The following is a 21670-nucleotide window of genomic DNA, read 5'->3' on the forward strand; positions in this document are numbered from 1 at the left end:
ATTTGTTTTTAAATTAAAGGATTATTCTGTTCCCCTAGTTTAACTTTATATTCAACAATCACACATAATGATATGACCATGCTTTGAAAAATGCAGCATTTGAAGATTTTGTGTGCCGGTATGGTATGAAAGTATAGAAAGTCATCGATTAAAGTAAAAAAAAAAAAAAAAAGGAGAGGCGCCTACCAACGGCTTGAGTCATTGAAATTCATTTGGAATGCTTGCAATATATGTGGTTGAATGCATTGTAATAATATGGTATCAATAAGATGAACAACTCAATTCAGGAAAAAAACCCCACTATCTTTTTTTCAAGCCTTTCCCTAACTTAAGAACAATTGTTGGATGAGATCTCATACATTCAAACCAGATGTTTGCTTTCATATTTGACGGATTGGGCTTTGTTTATTGGCAGAACTAGGAGTTGGAATACCAGTAGCTCTCACGGCTAGACAGACAAGGAGGCCCCTGTCTGTCTGCATGTGTGGTAGAGCATCCAAGACTGTGATCTGCAGCCAAACGGGTTTTCTCCTACCCTCTCCCTCCCTCTCAGATGCTCTCCCCCTCTCTCCCTCTGTTCTGCTTTACTGCCAAAAGCAATTCTGTGGCTCCCAGCGCAAATGCTAATATCCTTTTGTTTTATTTCTGAGGCATGAATATAGATGAACAGTTATTCCCACTTTTGGTGTGTGTGTGTGTGTGTGTGTGTGTGTGTGTGTGTGTGTGTGTGTGTGTGTGTGTGTGTGTGTGTGTGTGTGTGTGTGTGTGTGTGTGTGTGTGTGTGTGTGTGTGTGTGTGTGTGTGTGTGTGTGTGTGTGTCCCACATATGAGAAATTGAAAAACTGTAATAACTCCCTCTACTCATTTGTTTTAATTCTAATAATGTCAAGTTTGTCTTTGAAAGGCATGTCCGTTGCAGTGTTTTGGGGGAAAATAATGACACTTTTGTCTTTTTCTTTCCCTTCCCTCCTGTTCCCCTGCCTTCAGCATGTCAAGCCCTTCTCCTCTTCAGACAGCCTAGCGAAGGTTCAGGAGGTAGCAAGCTGGCTTTTGGAAATGAACCAGGATCTGCTGTCGGGGGGCAGCAGCAGGCGGCAGCGGGGGCCTGGGGGCCCGGTGGCGCAAGGTAACGCCTCCTCGGCAGCCCGGACGCCCCAACAGGCGGCTGAGGAGGGTGACGAAGATGAGCACATGAACAGGGTGGTGGAGGAAGAGGGCCAGCAGCAGCGTAGGGTAAATGCCACCTATCATTGTTTTAATTACTTTGTTGTCATATCCAGTGTGACGGAGGAATAAAAGCTTTTATTAGAGTGTTGACACAAATCATTACATTTAAGGATGTTCATGAAACTTGATATAGGATGCACACGATTAAGGATTCAAAATGTGATGATACTTATTATGTACTGTTAACACCGCAGCTGCATTGCATTTTTACCGTCATTAGTTGAGATGTCTTCAAAAACTGACCAATACATTGAGATATTACAGCAATCATGCATCATAATACAGTATACTAATTCTGTAATACAACCTAGTGGGCAGATGACAAACTACAACTTTCTGAGCTAAGTTTATCATCCATTCCTCCTGAATTTCTCCCTAGGGATTAATCAGGTGTTATCTTATCAAAAATGAATTACCAATACTGTCAATTTGAGAGTTTATATGGTACCGGGTAACTAAGAATAATAGTCTGTCTGTCTGTCTGTCTGTCTGTCTGTCTGTCTGTCTCTGTGTGTGTGCGCGCGTTTTTTCACCTATGTGTGAGCAATGTATATTAGTTTGTGGTATGCAGTTTCTCAGTGTGCTCCTTCAACGGCCCTCCCTGTATGTTGTTTTTCTGACCCCATCCAGCCCGAGTCTGCGGCGGTGGATGGCGAGAGAGAGCAGCCATGGGCCCCCAGCGAGTCGGGAGTAAGCAACGGCCCTCAGGGGGACGAAGAAGAAGAGGAGGAAGAGGAAGAGGGCCACCTGAACGAACCCAACGGAGGAGAAAAGGGAGCCCGCTGGATGTGGCAGGAGGAAGAGCGGCGGTTGCGGGGCCAGCGGCAGCTGGGCGAGGAGGAGGAAGAGGAGGAGGAAGAGGAGAACAACAACAGTAGCGGCCAGCAAGAGGAGGAGGAGGAGAGGACAGAGGGAGGGGCGGGGCGGAGACGGAAGCTGGAGAGGGAAGAAGGAGAGGAAGAGGAGGAGGAGGAGGATGAGGACGACGAGGAGGAGATGGACCAAGACAGTGACGACTTTGAACACTCAGAGAGTGGGCGAGAGGAGGAGGAGGAGGAGGGGGAGGAAGGGCTGCGCTCTCCCTCAAGAAGGAACAGTGTTTCTGTCCCCAAGAACAACCTGGACTCGGGTTGCACACACCAAAGCTCACCCAACAAAAAAAAGGTAAGTGCTCATGCTTGGTCCCTTTCCCCATGTGCTCTTTGCCTCTTCCTGTCGCTCATACATGTAGATGGTTTTAACAGTGGTTCTCAATTTGAGGTCCGGGGCCCTAAGGGGACCTTCGAGAGGCTGCGCAGCAAAATTATTAATAGTTTACCTTCACCTTGATTTGATTTACAAGACGTTCGCACCATCACAGAATGCACAAAAATGACTCTTTTGATCACTGTTATCTCTCACTATAATACAGACGGCTCTGGACGCTTGGACTTAAGCACGTCTAACAGTAAAACTCTTATCAGATCTTAACAAATGGTGTTCGTGGCCAAATCCATATCAAATTGGGGTTCCTTAATATGAAAAACGTTTATGGCATCTGAAAGCATCTTTTTCTGATGGGCGATTCTTGCATTTAAACAAATAGCTCCCTCTGGTGACAGAAGTAACGTGTTGCAGTAATATAGAGCAACTATACTCCATCAACAGGCAGTGGCCAAACACTCCTGGCAACTGTTGTCCTATTACATTGAATAAAAGCAGAGTAAACACATACTACTTAGTGCATTTCATATGCATATATTCCATGGCTGTTGTTTTTTTTTGGTCACCTAATCTCAACCCAACTGTGCACCAGCACTTTTTTTTGAATAGCACGGTAGCTCAGACATGTTAGGAAACTTATTAGAGGAAGATAAATAAGGAAGGACCTTGGCTTGGTGTCACGAGCTTTGTCTCCACATCCATATTGTCCCATATGCTCCAGCCACACCCCAAGGTAATTTGTCATGCAGTGTGTGACCACTCCTTGCTACCATTGTGACAATATCATAAGAAATAATTATACAGCTACTTAGTATATGTGTACAATGCACAGGAACCAATCGTAGTCGCTGTGAAAACATGGAGGATGTCAGTGGCTCACAGACCGATTGCTTGATGAGGAAAAACTGTGGCCTGAAGCTGTTGTAGACTCTGACTCGGAGTATAGAAACGGGGTGGCAGGACTCGCAGGTTTCAATCAAAAGGAGAGAAATGCCCACTAGTATGTGATTGAGGTCAATGGCAGGCCATGCGAGAGGGGAAAATTGAATACCACACACTTTGAGATAACTCAATCAAGATTAAACTTTTTGGACCTTTGTCAAGGTCAACTCAACAGACACCAAGTGTCATATTTTCTGTTCAGCTTGATGGAAGCATTATGGCCATGTGTTAGTGTCTGAGTAAGTGATTATTACTGATAAATGTCAAGTGAAAAGGGTTTAATTGGCATTCAAAACATCTGTCCTAACTGCTGAAACCGTAACATAATTATTCATGAACAGTTTTTTACAATTTTATCACCAAAACCACAGGACTACTTCTGACCTTACTCCAGCACTGGGGAACCGCACTTTGAAGAAGGTGTTACTCACTTAAATTAACCTTTTGCTTTTCACTGTGCACATTGGCACGTTTGTGAAAACATTTTTTGAAAATCTATTTGCAGCGTCAACAACCTTAAACAACCTTAAGTTATTTTGTGTCTCATTGGCCTGAATATAGTCTTGCTGTTCTAATTTGCTTGCACGTTTAGTTGCCCCTTGCCACCTGATGGTGCTCTCAGAAAGGGTGGTAAAGGTCACGGGCCAATACACTGGCAAGCTGGCTGTTATTTCAAATTGCCCAGGCCCACCTGTATAATATCATATAAGGGAACTTAAAGATGCAGAAAGACTCTAATAGTTACCATGTAGTGTTCAGGTGCGAACGTATTTTTTCATTCTTTGAAAAATTATTTTATTCATTCTTTCATTCTCTAACTCAGTGCAATGAAAAGTGATTCATGCTTATGATTTGTGAAAGGATCAGAGATGTGAAATTCAAAGCACCAAACAATCGAGTTCGCATTGGCTCATGGCAATGACCCTCAACTCCTCCAGCAGCTGTCTGCTGAGTCCTTCCTTGCCGATCAAAGATGGAGGCTAGCTGAGATTTATGTTACCCTGAATGAAAGTGAACCCCAGGTTGGATCGCGAGACTCATGACACATGTCCACTGCATATTAGTCGTCCTGAATGCGAAAGACTAGGACGTCTAGGAGATGAGCTGCAGTCGACAGAGATCTGATGGCTGTTCGTTTTCCAAGCATATGTCTTTCTTTTTGAAACTATTTAAAGGGCACGAGTCATACGATATGTTGATATTTTGTCAAAGCATTTAGTGTTGGGTTTACGTTGCAATATGCAGTGCCTCTTTTATTTTTCCCAAATAAATGGTCACAACCTGGGATTATGGTCAGTTTGCCTGGGAATTGATCTTTAATCTCCAGGTTGGTCTAGCAGAAACAGTGAACAGAAACGTGCCCATGAGGCCATTGATGTTCAATGAAGTTGAGGTTAGGACTACGACCGGGCCACTAAAGGACGTTTTTCTTAATCTTCAGCCGCTCCGGTGTTGCTTCAGCAGTGTGCTTTGAGTCATTTTCCTCCTGAAAGATAAACTTCCTCCCTAGTTTAAGCTTTCTGGTATAGGGGACCAGTTTTTACTTTTTTTTTTTTTTTTTTTTTTATTTATTTATCCAGGATCTCTCTGTATTGTGCACCATTCTTCTATCCATCCATCCTGACCAGAATACCAGTCCCTGCTGCAAAAAAACGTCCCCATAACATGATGGTACCAGAGTTTCTGCTAGAAAAAACTGGCGCCGCTCAACGTGTCCTGGAAGATTTCAAAGTCCCGGTCAAATATTATCTGTATCTATTGAGATTCAAAACAATTGATAGGCAGGCTATATAAAGAATGACATTATGAATACATGTCGATTTATAATATCTTTGATTCAATATTCAAAATGGAATAAGTCTCGGCAGTTAACGCAGTTTTAAAAATATTACGCATATTTCGATTTCAAATCAAATAATTTCCGTTTGTGATCAATAAGTAACAAGTGCTGCCGCTTTAATTAACATTTTACCCAAATACAGTTTTGATTAAAATCAAAAAACTAAATAAATATGGCAAGTAGGTCTAAATAAATAATAAAAGTTTGTGGTGTTGCACGTCTTGTCGACATATTTTATACAATGGATATTTGCCATCTGCTTAAATATCACAAAAAAATGCCAAACTGTGATGGTGCTTTGAGGAAATATTTTCACTGGACATTATGACCGGAGGGATTTAAATATGTCATATTCAACTCTGGATGCTACCACCACATACTTTTTACTTGTGAAGGTGTTACCTAGCTGAAGTGCATGGCTAGGTTTACGCTACATAAACCACTTTGTGTTCAAGCCCAAATGTTCCATTTTAGTCTCATCAGATCACCAAATCAGAAGATTAATCCGACCTCTAGCTTCCAGGGCCCATTTTCAGCAATGCCTGAGAGATTGAGCCACCACTTTTAAATTTGTTATCTTTAAGCGTGATCATACATCATTTGAATATCATTGTATTTTCACCATATTGCCCAAATATGTGCTTGTGCTGCATTGCTTTCACAATCACTATGTGATTTCAATGTCAAAGCACAGATGGTAATGGGATAAATAGTTATTTGTTTTCCATTTGGGCGCTTTCTTGACGTAGAATATAATCCTACACAATCTGACCTGATAAAGATGTCAGATGTGGTATTTAATCAGCGTATACTGCTATTGTGCTGACCTCGTGCAAAGGTGTAAGTGCACCATCTGTATATAATGTGTGGGACACTCTAAGAGACCGAAGGGTCGGCTATTAAAACGGCAGTATGAGCAGATATGTGTGAAATGGAGAAAGGGGTATTTATGCTGGCTTGGGATGGCACCAGCATTGTTTAGATCCATTTTGATCATCGCTTCATGCCAAACAATGTTTCATGCCTTCATTGCCAAGACTCCTCGAGCTGCAGGAGGCTTCCGGAATTGGATTGGGCAACTCCTTTTTATATCTCAAGCAGAGATGCACAGCCTGGTGATACTTCAGTGCCTGTGCAGATACTGTATGGCCCTAATATGGGGGAAGACTCTTGTTATTTTCAGTAGAAGATTGGCAACCATATTTATATTTAGACTTGTTAGCTACCTCCCAAAGGTTCCTCCCTGTTTGGATGTGGCCATACAGAGTTGTTTATTGGTAAAGCGATTAAAAAAATAAATAAATGAATAAATAAAAAATAAAAAATAATGTGCTGAGGTTGATTTGATATTGGTGTGTGCTCGAATCCCAAGATTGGTGATTCCCTATGATGACCGTCATTCCTACATCCTATAGCATGTGCACTACTGGGATGAGAAAAAGTATTTAAATAAAGGCTGTCTATTGTAGTAGTGCTTTGTCAGTCCTTACCTAAATCTGAGCTTGTCTCAAAAACAATGTACAGAATATCTTTTGATGCAGTGCACCTTTTATTGTCCTCAGTAGAATGGTTCTTGTTTGTCTCCTGTCAGTCTGTGAGAACACAACTTTCTACCCCTCTGTTTGGAACCAGCGATCACTGGTTGTAGACTGAGCTGCAGAACACTAATAAGTGTATAAAGCAAGAGCGCCGCACAAGGCACCAGTTTGTCCCACACGTCAGTGCTGGCTGCAGAGAGCTTTGACCAGCTGGTGCAAATATGCTCAATTTTAGCCTAAAAAATAAAATATATATATATATATATATATATATATATATATATATGGCACCTGTTGTTGGCCCTTCTCCATTTCTGGCAAAGACATGCACTTTAGCTGCATGACCATCTGGTAGGTTATGGAGGTCTGGAGAAATGAAATGTCACAACAATCTACAACATAATTGATTCTAGTATCGACAACCGTATCTGTTCGTGATGCTGTTTCAATTTCAATTGAACTTTGTACATTAGGAGTATTTGCAGATACTCATTGGCAACTGTTGGTGTTTTAGTGCGATTGATTAAAGATAAAAGCAGACTGTACCATAAACTGTTAGTTTCCGACGAGACCATTCAAAGCCTCGAGTTTGGGTTTACATTTTACACCATTTTATTTTTATTTTTTTCCCTGTTTGGGCTGTTGGGTGGTGGCTTGGTGAGCTGAGTTGGGGCAAGTGAAACCCCCACAGAGTCGGGGGAAGGAAGAAAATGCCTTTTTTTTTTTCCCCCCCAGCTTCTTTCATTTGACTTCCATGCAATCAAATGTTTTCCAGCACCAGCATCTAGCGACCACTGGATGAACTGCAATTTCAGGGGTGTCCTCTTTGGCTTGAACGCTGTTTCGCGCTTAGACTGTACAAATGTACAGTCTATGCTTGATATGGGTATTTATATTATTATTAGAGAGAGTGATTTAGTCCTAATTTTATTTTTGAATGCATATTGTTTCTGAATTTTGTATAAATACTCTTACTCTGTACTTTATGTTCCCTGCTGAGTTGTTGCAATGTCCAAATTCCCCCCCAAGGGATCAATATAATCCTATATTGGAGCCTATGTCCCCATAGGCCTTGGAGCATCTTATGGTACGAGGATCTAGTTTTCTGTGCTTAACTGCAACTATGGTCAGGTTTTTGCTTATACGTATATGACCAGAATGGAAACTCACTGTCAGCTGCTGGCTTGGCCCTGGCAGTATAGCAAGAACATCGCATTATGGCACATGAATATTTTATTTCAGCCTATTTATGTATGCCCTTTTTATGGAGACTTCTATTATTCCCCCGAGGAAGGCTCCATGTCTCTGAGGCTAAATAGGGAGGTAGATTGACTAACGAAGCAATGCTTTGCATGTAGGTTTCTGGTGTAGCCCATCACATGAATCAGTACACGCATAAAAAAAAAAAATACAAAAACTAAAATTTTTGCAGTACATATGTGGTGGTGTGCGCAAACGCCCAGCTCAAACTATCACCCAGTTTGCCTCATAGTTGGACCTCTTCCTTGCTGCAATGGCTCCAAATGCCACATGTTACACACTACTACAGAAAGTAAAGTTTTTTCTGTTTTTCAGACTGCATGATGTTGACAACTTGACACAGTGTTGAAATTACACACATGAATAATCTACTGATCAAAATATTTTAAGTGCTCAACATTTTTTGATGTTGGTACTTTTCTATGTAAAAGTTAATGCACAGGAAGCTACCGCTTACAATTTTAGTTAACGTAATGGAGTTGCACACATTACTTTATTACTCATTCCATTTTATTGAGGTGAAAATAGGTTATCAGGTTATTAGGAAGGTTTTTTTTTCCATTCATTTTAATGCCACACTCAGGCAGAGCTTGAACGTACATCCGGTTGTTGCATTTGTTGCATTTGTCCTCCGCACATCCACATGATCATTATTTGAAACAAAAACAACATAAAAAAGACTTCCCAAGTGAAGGTAGCCTACGTGTTGTCGGTGATGTCTCCCACACACTAGCTTTGTTGCACCGCAGACACGACAGCAGATCCAATGTTCCCATCCACCCACATCAAGCCTAATGGTTGACTCACTATCACTACACATTCACGCCAACCAGTTCTCATGGAAACTTAACCCCAGCCCCAACCTTGAGGCCAAAGTAGATACATGCTGCTTATTTCAATGAACATCATTCTTGTGAATAAGCACCTCAATAGGATGGCTATTGAAATGGAGCAATTTTCTTTAAGGAATCACTGTATTTTCTGTTTAAGATGTGTGACAAGGAACACTTTATCAGGATGAACAATGGAGAATTTGCACGAGATTAACATATTTCACAAATTTATTGAGAATCACATTAAAGAAACGTTAAAGAATCCATTTGAGGTTCATCATTAAACTAAATGTTATTAATGAAGTATAGCGGACGGATAGTGTTAATGCATGAGCTGTATGAACATAAAGCTCCCTCAAATATTATTTTATCTTCACAAAGGAAAGATGTTGTACATACCATACCATTTTTTTTTTTTTTTTTTTCAAATAGAGAAGAGCTGCTATAACCGGCTGTATGTTAATTTGCAGTGTTCCAGTAATAACCACTAGAGAGAGCTATTGGTCTGACATTCGCATTCATAATCCAGGGCCCTCATGCTTGGGTGGGTTGTCGCACTTGTAGACGGCATCTGGGGTTTATAGAACTAAGGTTTCCGTCTCACATGGCTACAGTCCTGTGTGTGGGAGTCAATGCATTTCTTGTCTTTTTTTTTAGCTCCTCTGGTACTAGCTAGATATTTCACACCCTCCCTGGTGGAGAGTGGGAGAGTGAATAATATTTTAACTCTCCCACTCTCCAACAGGGAGGGTCTGAAATCATATCAGATAATGATATGATAGTTGGAAGTGGGAGTATTGGGATTAGGTTAGTGTTAGGAGTGGGACGTCCTCCAATGTATGCAATGAGTGAAAGCTTTATCAAGAACATTTACAAAGCATTGAAAGCATGATCCAGCAGGTGTCCTATACCTTCCTGTTCCATGTGGCTCACTGGTTTTAAAGGTCATATCACCATTTTAAAAGCCCCGGAGGCTAAGATCTTCTTTGACCTTGACATTAAGACACAGAATTGGTTGAAACTGAGAGAAGTTTACTTCGTGCACATAAAACTTGAATCAAAACCTGAAATGGATGAAAAGTGTTAACTATTTGAGTTCCTGCTTTTTTTGATAGAAAGACTTAATTACATATATTACTCACAATTCTATTTGAAGGGGATTGGCTCTGTGGAGAGAGTTAAAAAATGGGTTAAAGGGCTAATGCAGAGGCTCCGTCAACCCTTGTATGGCATTCCACAAGACCCAAGGTGAAATCTGCTTGCATGGCTGAAATTCCTACCAATTACCCTGGGCTGATCGTGTTCTAGTAGGCTGAAGAACATCCGTGCGTCTTGGTCTCATAGCTTTCTAGCCTTAGATTAGCAGGAAAGCTCATGTATCCTCTATATAGAATACCTTTTTGAAGGCCTGGGGACATGAGAGCTACGCAGTGTAAGCAGCTCCTCTGGCAGCAGTCACTTTGATTACTTCTCACTATATGATGATGATCCTTGGTTTGGTTTTCTTCAATTTGCATTTAGCAGGGGGAAATGAGATAACCCTACACCCTATTCAGTAATTATAATCTTCTGCTGAATAATTAAAATGTTTTGTTTACCACAACACAGCGCAATTTTTCTGCTTTCTTTGTTCCAGACTGGGCGTCATATTGCCACGGTCTTGGTAGTATGGCAAAACAGGAAGTCCGAAATGTATATTTATCCATATCTAATACATAATTGTAATAAAAATGATCTTTAATTGTATATGTACCATGGTAAGCAATGATTCAATTGGTTTACAGTGATTTCCAATGACCAGATCTTTACACTATTGCAAGTACAGATTTCACATTACTAGACATTAGTCAGTAGATACCAAATCAGTGATATTACATAATTCTGAATACCAATTAGATAACACGGTGAAAAAATAAATTTCATGTACGCCTTAATTTAAATAAAAAAAACAACTTTTAAATATCTGGGGAAAAAAATAATAGTGGCATGAAGGCACAAGTGTTTAACAGTAAACAATTGTGTGCATGAATTGTGCAGAAATCAACTGTTAACAGAAACGTAAGCTTTAGAATGGACGTGCAATGACCATATCATACTTAATCAAGTAAATTGGTGTTATTACATACAATCAAAAGTACATGCACAGTGCATACACACACACACACACACACACACACACACACACACACAGTGTGTGATAGATTCAAAAGGTTTATGGTTAACTAAGGCAGGTTTTAGCACTTAGCCATAAGAAACCCTTTATGGAACATGGTTATCTATGCAACTAGTTACGTGTAGTGTATGAAAGGTGCCTTACAAATAAAGGCTAATATTGCTATACTAGTTAATATCAGGTTAGCATGATTTTGCTGAGCTCAGACACTGAATTGGTGTTGAAATAAATTGGGAATGTCACTCCTTCAGGCATTTGCTGGGTTCATTGTGGCTCTTATTTTGTTCATGCATCATATTAAAATGTGAATTATCCAATATTGTAGCTTATTTGACTTGATTGTCTTACTATAATTAACATTTTAATTATGTACATACATGTATTACAATTGTTTATGGTAGCTTTTGTGTATACAGGTGTAGAAATTAAGCAATTTATAAGAACTGTTGTCTAGCAAACAAACAGAGCAAGCTAGAAAACAACAATTTCAGTCATTCATAGTTAAAATGCATAGCTGGCTCCCCTTACTGATGATGGAAGAAATTAAGCTTACCGAAATTAATTTATCACACGTACTTGCACTTGCCAACCCTGTAATTGGCTTCCTGAAGTATCTCTACCTTCGATTGATGACTGTGTAGACAGGGTTATTTCAGACGGGGAATTTCCTTTAAACCTCGGTGCAATGAAGAGACAGGAGATACCATTAAACAAGGCACAGCTTTGATAGTTTGGTTCAAAAAGGCTTGGCTCAAATGAGGATGTCATGTCACGACATGAGACATGGTTCATGGAGTTTTCTTGGGTTGAGCTGCACTCGTGTGGATCTTCTGGGCCCCTGTGTAGGACAGTTGATTTCAGATGATTGTTTAGGGGGAGCCCAGGCGCAACAGAGAATGATTGGGATGGGGGAGCTCCACGGGCACATATGCCGAGTCGGACCATCGGTGGTACACATTCCACCCCCATGGGGTCGTGTGTGTGTGTGTGTGTGTGTGTGTGTGTGTGTGTGTGTGTGTGTGTGTGTGTGTGTGTGTGTGTGTGTGTGTGTGTGTGTGTGTGTGTGTGTGTGTGTGTGTGTGTGTGTGTGTGTGTGTGACTGGGCGGATCCATTTTCTTTACTTGCCCCAATGGCAGCTGCTGTGTCTGGCAGGGAAGCAGCAGTGACCTCACAACCCAGAGGTATTTTAAAGCAAGGTGGCCAGTGGAGTTCTGAGAGGACAGTTTGAACAGTATTGATAGGTCAGTACGTTGGTTCTCCACCCACAAAGGGCACTAACATTTACTTCAACAATCACATCAACTTCTTGCGAATTAGGCGAAGAGTGTTCCTTTCTAAAGTTCCATTTCGGGATATGAGAAGTTAAAACCTTTTTTCTTGCAATGCTGCGGCATTGCCCTATCTCCCGTTTTTCATCGTCTGGTGCCCGCAAAAAGATGCCAAAGGAGAAGACTCCCCAAATCCCCCTGGAGAGTGAAGTCCTCAACCTGGCCGGTCCAAAGGATGTGGCCAAGGAACACTTGCATCCTCAAAAAGTCCTTAAGATATTTAGCATCAACATCATTGCTCAGGGTTTGCCATTCTGTCGAAGACGGGTGAGTACTATGGGTGCGGGGCCGAATTTTGGGCTTTGGTTCGTTCGAGCAATACAACTGAATAATGTCGAGGGTCGTTAAACGTTCATGAAAACATGCTCACATTAATTATATTAAAATTAGCTATTAAAATGTTTCTTAACTTATTTATTCTGATATGTTAACATTTATTTCGTGAATGTTAATTCAGTGCTACATGGCTTTTTTCAAGGTCATCCCTTTCCTTCAATGCAATGTTTAGACTAGGTGGATAATTGCTCAAGACTTGGCTTTTCAGAAGACTTGGTTTAACTACAATATGGGATAAAAATAACATACGATTGTGTATGTTTTGTTTAAATTAATTCCACTGTATATGTTTAGTCTGAATTTTTTAAGAAGTAATTTTGATAATATGTAATAGATATGATTAAATGTTTCCTTTTCCTCTTGTAAGATGTTAGACTTAAAAAAAAATATATATATAGATGTTTGCTTGGATGCAAAGTTTGTTGGTGCCCCACCCACGACGAACCAAAGGACCTTAGCCCGTGTCCTTAAAAAGACCGTCACACATGAACCTATTTTTAGGAATGCGTTGATGCGGTATGATCAAAAATTGCTTCTATTAGTTGTCAAGTTTTCTATGGAAGAGTTCAAAAAATATGCAAATGCTACATTTCTAGTGAAACTGCCACAGCTATTTCACCTTTAGCATGTTCCAATTTAAATTAATTGAAAGGTTCCATTTTCTTTATTGCTATTATACACTGTCTTCAATTTTCCATTTAATACATCAAATATTTGTGGAGAATTAAATAAGGCTTTCAGTGACGGGCAAGGAAACTTGACCTGTAGAAGGGACCTTTAAACGCACCAGTTATTTCATTCAGTATGGTGGTGCTCATCTTCACTCCCTCTGTTTCATTGCTTTGTTGCAGCTGTGTATGGAAGACATTCTTACCGAGGGTTTGGCTGACACAGACATTTCACCCAAGGGAACAATCACCATATGTGTAATTCTATCAATCACAGAAGTTATTTATGCGAGTCATTTCATGTAAGTACTGTACAAAGACGACAGACATGCTGTTTAGGTTGTCTATTTAAGTCGTCTATCTATTTAAGTTTTCTCTGACATTTCATTGAGAGATGGAGATAGACATAAGTGGGAGGTATGTGTTTGTGGCGTGAAAGATTGAAATGGAAATGACGGTTGCAGTAAAAAGGACTTTGAAGTGCCTGTTGTCTGCCCTCTCCCTTACTCGGCAGCCCCAGATCAAAGCTGTCCTCTCTCTAGACCAGCTCTGAGACAAAGCGATCAGAATGGTGATTTATCCTTCATTAGCACTGTTTATGTAGTAGTTACAGGTTAAAAGGATGCTGTACAGCGGTCTGGAGCAGGTTAATGCCGATGGGATTATATTTCATTTTAATAACTGCACAAAAAGTGGTAGTCAAACTTGTGGACTTTTGATCGGTCAATGATATTGACCTGAAACATATTATTCAAGACATAACCACATAAACCATAACGCAAGACATTTCAATTACTTACAAGAAAAGGACTGCTTTACACTTATACAATTAAAGTTCACTATATCTGATTGGCTATTTATTTTGGAATCTAGAAATGTGGTCCTCTCTACTACTTCCAGGAACAGCAATAAGTCATATACCCATGCCTCCAGCGTGATTGGTTCAACTATTTTTTTACAAAATTAAATAAATTGAATTTTTCTCTTTGTACCCATTCCTGGTTTAATCCCCAGTATCTTGTGAACAGTGTGAAACTTGCCTATTCATGTGCCAGCAAAATGTCCTATTTTGCAATTGTTCTTTAAAAGCAAGTTTCCCGCATTCCATGGTTCAGTTACTTCCCTACCAAATGACCCTATAGTTGTCCTTGCGTTTTTGCTTTTGTTTTACTCTCTCTAAATAGATAGCGCTTCATTAACCCCGAGGGAATTATAGAGTGAGTGTCTGTACAAAACTTAAAAATCAAACTTTGTCTTTGGTGTTTGCAAGCATATTATTCTGGATGTACTATATGGAAGGTCACATTGACAGTTTATGAGGTTTGTCAGTCTCGGATTTGTCTCTTGAGCTGCATTACTGGGATTTCTCAGGGTCTCTGTGGCACAATGCTAGAAGTCTTGATTGAGATGATATTAAACGTAATATCTTGCCTTAAACATGTAATGATGGAAGAAATTTAAGAAAACTGTCATTTAATTCAGCTCACCATTTCGTTTTTAAAAGCTGAACTGGAATTTCTCATTGTTCAGAAGTAAATGTTTACTTTTGCACATGGTACTTTCCCCCTCTTGTGACTTGAGCTGTAGTGATTACATTTTTATAATAAAACAAGACTTAAGTGTTACCCAGGAGAAAACGACCCTTTTCCCCCAGAGCCAGAGCGGTCATCCAGTTGTTGGTAATCGATGGCATCAAGATCTAGAACATTAACGGCAGGGCAGTTGAGTGCTGGTATTACTTTTCTCGCCCACTGCAGCCCACATTGCCATTCCTCTTGAGTAAGGTGATCTGGACGTGCCCATTGCAGCTATGTCCATATCAACAACCATCACCGAGAGCCATTTGCTGCTTGAGCAGTCAGTCAGGGTTTGCTTTCCTTGGCGGCTTTGACACCAAAGCCTGCATCATTCAAGATGTAATAGCTATTAACACAGTGCCAGAAAAATTCGGGACTTTATGTATTTTACTGAAAGTTCTTCTGAAGGGGTTATTTCTTTTTTAGAACTACATACTTTTTTGATCAAAATGAGGATTTCTTTATTTTTCTCATAAATACCTTAATAGAGATAGAGACTAGGCTCTGCACATATATGGCAGCTGCACTTAAATCCACATTCTGTTTCTTCAGTTTGAAGTCTGCCCTTGATATTTACTGGTTGCTAGGCATTGATGATACTCAATCTTCCCAGATTCACCACTTGCACTTATATCTGTCTATCTTTATATTCCTGAATCAACTAATCTGTCATTTTAAGTCCGTCTATCTTTCATCGTTTAATATCTTATCAGATTTAGGGGCCCAGGTTTTTGGAACGTTTTACTGTTCACTTAAGGTGTGTGTGTGTGTGTGTGTGTGTGTGTGTGTGTGTGTGTGTGTGTGTGTGTGTGTGTGTGTGTGTGTGTGTGTGTGTGTGTGTGTGTGTGTGTGAGACAGCGAAGGTGACATAATGTGGTTAGAGGCAGAGGAAAATTCTAGCCTCCTTTCTGTCACATGGCCTTTCCGGTCATGTTTCAAAAAACACTTACTCAATGTAACATGTACAGTTATGGCTTTAAGCCTTGATTCACCACATAGTTATTTTTTACAATTAATGCCTTAATTCTAGCATTGGTTTTGTGAATATTACATTTTTTTCTGGGTGTGCTCTGACCTGAATTGTATAATTCGAAATGTTTTAAACTGATTTCAAACAGAATGTAATAAAGGAGCTTTGAAGGGAATGGAGCCTATGCCTTGCATTTGCAGCAAAATCTCACTCATGCAAAAGGTAAAGCTAGTCAACATGAGTGGATTCAAACACGCAACATTAACATTACCAGAGTTTCTGGTCTGAGGGGAGGATTATTTCCCAAATTCTAGTGTGCCAAAATCATTTTTTCTGCTTCTGCTTGCCTTTTCCAGTCCTGTGTTAAGTGGCCTGCAGCATATCAACTCAGATAAGCTGGCTGGCCTGGAGGAGCAACATCCTCTGCTAATTTGGTGCTTTGCAGATAAATGTGGTAAATAGATGAAGGTTTCCCTGACTGGGTACCAATCTTTAGGGCTCTTTAAATCTTCCCTGTTGGCTCAGCTGCCAAATTTACAATATTGTGCTTGATATTAGAGCATCTTGGAAACAACAGGGGAGCTGTCAGGCAATTATGTTCTAAGTCATTTTGTTTTACTGATGCAATAGATTGTAACATATGCAATGAAGTTGAACATGAACTTAAACTTCTCATGCATTGGTTTCCCCCACTAAGCAATTATAGGTGTGATTGTCAGTTTGGTTTAATCTTTCTGGCAGCATTTCTAAAACACTCAAATATTTAGACAAAAAATCTTGAAGCAGGAAACCACCCACATCTCTCCATTAAAACAATTTAATTTTAACTTATTACTATTCACTTCTTGCATTGGATATGAATTACAATGTAACTATCAAATCATATAAATGTGATTTTCAGGTTAATCCAACTGTCACCAGCTATGAAATAAACCTCTGGAATTGACTTTTTCAGCATTCAAACTGCTGTAGCCGCCAATAAAAAATGGCAAATGTCCTTATCAAGTAGTGGAAGTTCTTGGAACATTCACATACACATATACACAGATTAGCCCCATCATTTCAAACCACCTGCCCAATATTGTGTTGGTCCCCCAAAACAGCCCTGACCCATTGAGGCATGGACTCCACAAGACCTCTGAAGGTGTCCTGTGGTATCTGGCACCAAGACATTAGATCTGCTGGATCCTTTAAGTCCTGTAAGTTGCGAGGTGGGGCCCCCATGGATCAGGCTTGTTGTTCCATAGATGCTCGATCTGATTGAGATCTGGGGAATTTGGAGGCCAAGGCAACACCTTGAACTTTTTGTCATGTTCCTTAAACCATTCGGGCGCATTATCCTGCTGAAAGAGGCCACTGCCATCAGAGAATACCATTGACATGAAGGGGTGTACTTGATCTGCAACAATATTTAGGTGATGGTACTTGTCAAAGTAACATCCACATGAATGCCAGGACCCAAAATTTCTCAGCAGAACATTGCCCAGAGCATCACACTGCCTCTGCTGGCTTGCCTTCTTCCCATAGTGCATCCTGGTGCCATCTCTTCCCCAGGTAAACAACACACCCAGCCATCCACATGATGTTAAAGAAAAACGTGATTTATCATAACAGGCCACCTTCTTCCATTGCTTCATGGTCCAGTCCTCACGTGTCCATTGTAGGCGCTTTCAGTGGTGGACAGGGGTCAACATGGGCACTCTGAGCGGTCTGCAGCTACTCAGTCCCACACACAACAAGCTGCGATTCACTGTGTGTTCTGACACCCTTCTGTCATAGTCAGCATTAACTTTTTCAGCAATTTGTACTAAAGCAGCTCTTGTGCTCGTTTGATCAGACCAGATGGGTCCCCTTTGCTCCCCACGCCCATCAATCAGCCTTGGGCGCCCATGTTTAGATCTCCTTCACTGTTTCCAAATATATAATCTACTAATGGTAGGATAGTGAAAAAGTAAAATACGGGTACAATCTCCCAGGAAAATGAAGGATCGATTCACGGCACAATGGAAGTGCGTTATCCATTGCTCTATTGTGCATGTCTGCTGCGGGCGGCTGCGGGACTGCATCGTGACATCATATTTTTTATTTTGCCCTAACCTATTCACCAGTTGTCTGTCCTTGTACCACTTTTGGTAGGTACTTACCACTGCATACCAGGAACACCCCACAAAACCTGCTGTTTTGGAGATGCTTTGACCGTCGTCTAGCCATCACAATTTGGCTCTTGTTAAAGTCGCTCAGATCCTTACGCTTGCCCATTTTTTCCTGCTTCCAACACATCAACTTCAAGAACTGACTGTTCACTTGCTGCCTCATATATCCCAGCCCTTGACAGGTGCCATTGGAATGAGATGAGAAATGTTATTCACTTCACCTGTCACTGGTTTTATTGTTGTGGCTGATTGGTATATATGTATGTGTGTGTATATATATATATATATATATATATATATATATTGGTATATATACGGACGTGGACAAATTTGTTGGCACCCTTACGGCTCATTGAAACAATGCTTCAATCCTCCAGAAAAGTGATGAGATTACAAGCTATTTTCCCAGGTATACCTGCATGCCTTTGGTATGTCATAGAGAAAAGCAAAGAAGCAGTGAAAAGAGATAAATTATTGCTTAAAGAGATCAATTATATTCTAAAATGGCCCGGACAAATATAATGGTACCCCTAACCTAATATTTTGTTGCACAACCTTTAGAGACAATCACTGCAATCAAACGTTTTCTGTAGCTCTCAATGAGACTTCTGCACCTGTCAACAGGTAGTTTCGCCCACTCTTCCTGAGCAAACTGCTCCAGCTGTCTCAGGTTTGAAGGGTGCCTTCTCCAGACTGCATGTTTCAGCTCTTTCCATAGATGTTCCATAGGATTCAGATCAGGGCTTATAGAAGGCCACTTTAGAATAGTCCAATGTTTTGTTCTTAACCATTCTTGGGTACTTTGGGCTGTGTGTTTTGGGTCGTTATCCTGTTGGAGGACCCATGACCTGCAAATGAGACAGAGCTTTCTGACAATGGGCAGTACGTTTTGCTCCAGAATGCCTTGATAGTCTTTAGATTTCATTGTGCCCTGCACAGATTCAAGGCACCCCGTGCCAGATGCAGCAAAGCAGCCCCAAAACATAACCGAGCCTCCTCCATGTTTCACAGTAGGCATGGTGTTATTTCTCTGACAGCTAATTTTTTTCATCTGTGAACATAGAGCTGATGTGACTTGCCAAAAAGCTCCAGTTTTGTCTCATCTGTCCAATTCTCCCAGAAGCATTGTGGTTCGTCAATATGCATTTTAGCAAATTCCAGTCTGGCTTTTTTACATGTTTCTTTCAAAAGTGGAGTCCTCCTGGGTCTTCTTCCATGGAGCCCACTGTCACTCAAAAAGCGACGGATAGTGCGATCAGACACCGATGTACCTTGACCTTAGAGTTCAGCTTGTACCTCTTTGGAAGTTGTCCTTGGCTCTTTTTCTAGCATTCGCACTTTCCTTCTTTTCAATCTGGGGTCCATTTTCCCCTTGCGTCCACGTACAGGGAGGTTGGCTACAGTCCCATGGACCTTTAACTTCTTCATAATATTTGTATCTGTAATCACAGGAACGTCAAGCTGCTTGGAGATGGTCTTATAGCCTTTACTTTTAACATGCTTGTCTAAATCTCTCCTTTGCTTTTTCTGGTCCATGTTCAGTTTGGTGCACACAATGATACCAAACAGAGGAGTGACTACTTTTCTCAATCTAAATAGGCTGAATTATAAGATTATAAGATTGAAGACGTGTGATACAAATTAAAGAAAACGTTTTTTTTTTTTAAATATCACTATAATCCAATTGTAATCTTTTCTAAGGGGTACCAACAAATCTGTCCAGGACATTTTAGAATATAATTGATCTCTTTTTCAATAATTTAATAATCTTTTTCCATGGTTTCTTTGCTTTACTCTATGACATACCAAAGGCATGCAGGTATACATGAGAAAATTGCTTTTAATTTTATCACTTTTCAGGGGGAATGAAGCATTGTTTCAATGAGCTGTAAAGGTACCAGCACATTGTCCATGTCTGTGTATGTGTGTGTGTGTGTATATATATATATATATATATATATATATATATATATATATATATATATATATATGGTACCAAAAAAAAATAAAAAAGAGGGATAAAAACAAATCTATACTTCAAGCACAATTCATGGTCTGCCTAGATACAGTTACTGTCAATTTTATGGTCCATCATAGCATTCAAGCAGTCGTTTCATTAGGTTTTAAATAAAACATTGATAACTTTTATTTACTTGCCGGGACTCATTCTGTTTAGAAAAGAACGCATTGGACAACGGTTGCAACAATACACATTGTTCATTGTGCTACTGATGTGCTTTGGCAGGGTTTGCCTTTTTTCTGGTGATTTTCAGGCCGAATAAAATAACCTTCCAGCCTCACCTCTCAATATTTTTGCCGGTCCAACGAATGACTGCAGATTCAACTTCAGACCCAGAGATAGTTCAGTGACTGAGTCTGCTCATCTTGATGCACTTGGCCTCCTCTGTCGTACTTAGATGGACTGCTGGCAAGGCAAAACCACAAGTTGGCAGTTGAGGGGCAGCTGATGCACCCTTACAACGCCCATTCCACTCTCCCTGTCCTGAAGCAAGGACCATGCTGAGTGAGATGGGATTCTATTGCCCTTGGGCTCCAAATAACACAGAGGAAAGGAAGGCATCTGGCACTGGCTATTCTGAGCAGCAGAACCATTCCAGGGCAGGCCGTACAGATCTGGCTAGCTAGCACCTAGATCATCCAGGCTGTTTTCTTAGCTCACATGCAAATGAAGTGAGCACTGCAACAACCAATATTTTTGTTTACAGATCACATAAGAGACATTTCTATTATCATTTTATTTTTCTAAATGTCTTTTGTTTTGGATTTTAAATAGAACTTAGAAGCCCCTCTACACTAGCGTGTGTGTGTGTGTGTGTGTGTGTGTGTGTGTGTGTGTGTGTGTGTGTGTGTGTGTGTGTGTGTGTGTGTGTGTGTGTGTGTGTGTGTGTGTGTGTGTGTGTGTGTGTGTGTGTGTGCCACCTCAAAATTTTAGTGAATAATGACCCCATGTTGTTGCTTTTAGTGTCTTAACATGGCATATTAGAGGCAAATTTGATATCCTGATCTGAATGCCCTGCGTCCAAGCTGTACACTAGCGAATGGTGCCTGTGTTGTGGTGCAGAGTGTGCATAATGGCATTGGGTTCATGTGTGTCCCACCTGCCAGAGAGTTGATGGAGGTATATATTTTCCCACACTGCTTAAGGGCAGAGGAAATACTCACTCCTTCCCAAGGAATGTGTCATCTCCTAAACATCAGTATGTAAACGAAGAAGGGCACAATATAAATCCATCTAGCTACCTCTCTCTCTGGCTCTCGCTCACTCGCTCCCTCCCTCCCTTGAACCCCCCCAGTTATACTTTGTTGAATAACAAGGCACGCTTTGCCCACACGAAGTCTCATCATTGACACCCAGGGCTCGCTTTTAGCTGAGCTGCAAAATGATTGTTTTTTTTTGTGGTTTATTTTACTTCCTTTTTTTCCTCTTTTACCTCCTCCACTATCTCTGCTGACACACTTGAAGTCAGGTGGCACCCTTTGAGTGACAATTGTAACCCCTCTGTGAGCTGAGCCGTGTTGACAGTTTTGGGCTATTTGTTCCTTATGTCTTGCAAAAGTCTCTTAAGCCGCCAGCTTGATACCCCAGAGACGCTAAGCTAC

At 40.7% G+C, this 21670-nt stretch overlaps 1 protein-coding gene across 2 annotated transcripts in view; it reads left to right on the forward strand.

Annotated features, from left to right (window-relative positions):
• Positions 1-21670, forward strand: part of fbxw7 (F-box and WD repeat domain containing 7) — a gene marked incomplete at its 5' end in the record, with an annotated part of 68471 nt that overhangs the window by 2788 nt on the left and 44013 nt on the right. The window contains 2 exons of one of the 2 annotated variants that reach the window (XM_079998487.1): positions 988-1233; positions 1858-2391. In XM_079998487.1, the coding sequence (XP_079854613.1) occupies positions 988-1233; positions 1858-2391 (780 nt within the window). Of the gene's footprint in view, positions 1-987; positions 1234-1857; positions 2392-12229; positions 12613-21670 lie in introns of those variants that run through there. The other variant, XM_079998488.1, reaches the window with a different exon arrangement.

Source organism: Zeus faber, assembly GCF_960531495.2.
Source record: "Zeus faber genome assembly, chromosome: 4".
Classification (NCBI taxonomy): Eukaryota; Metazoa; Chordata; class Actinopteri; order Zeiformes; family Zeidae; genus Zeus; species Zeus faber.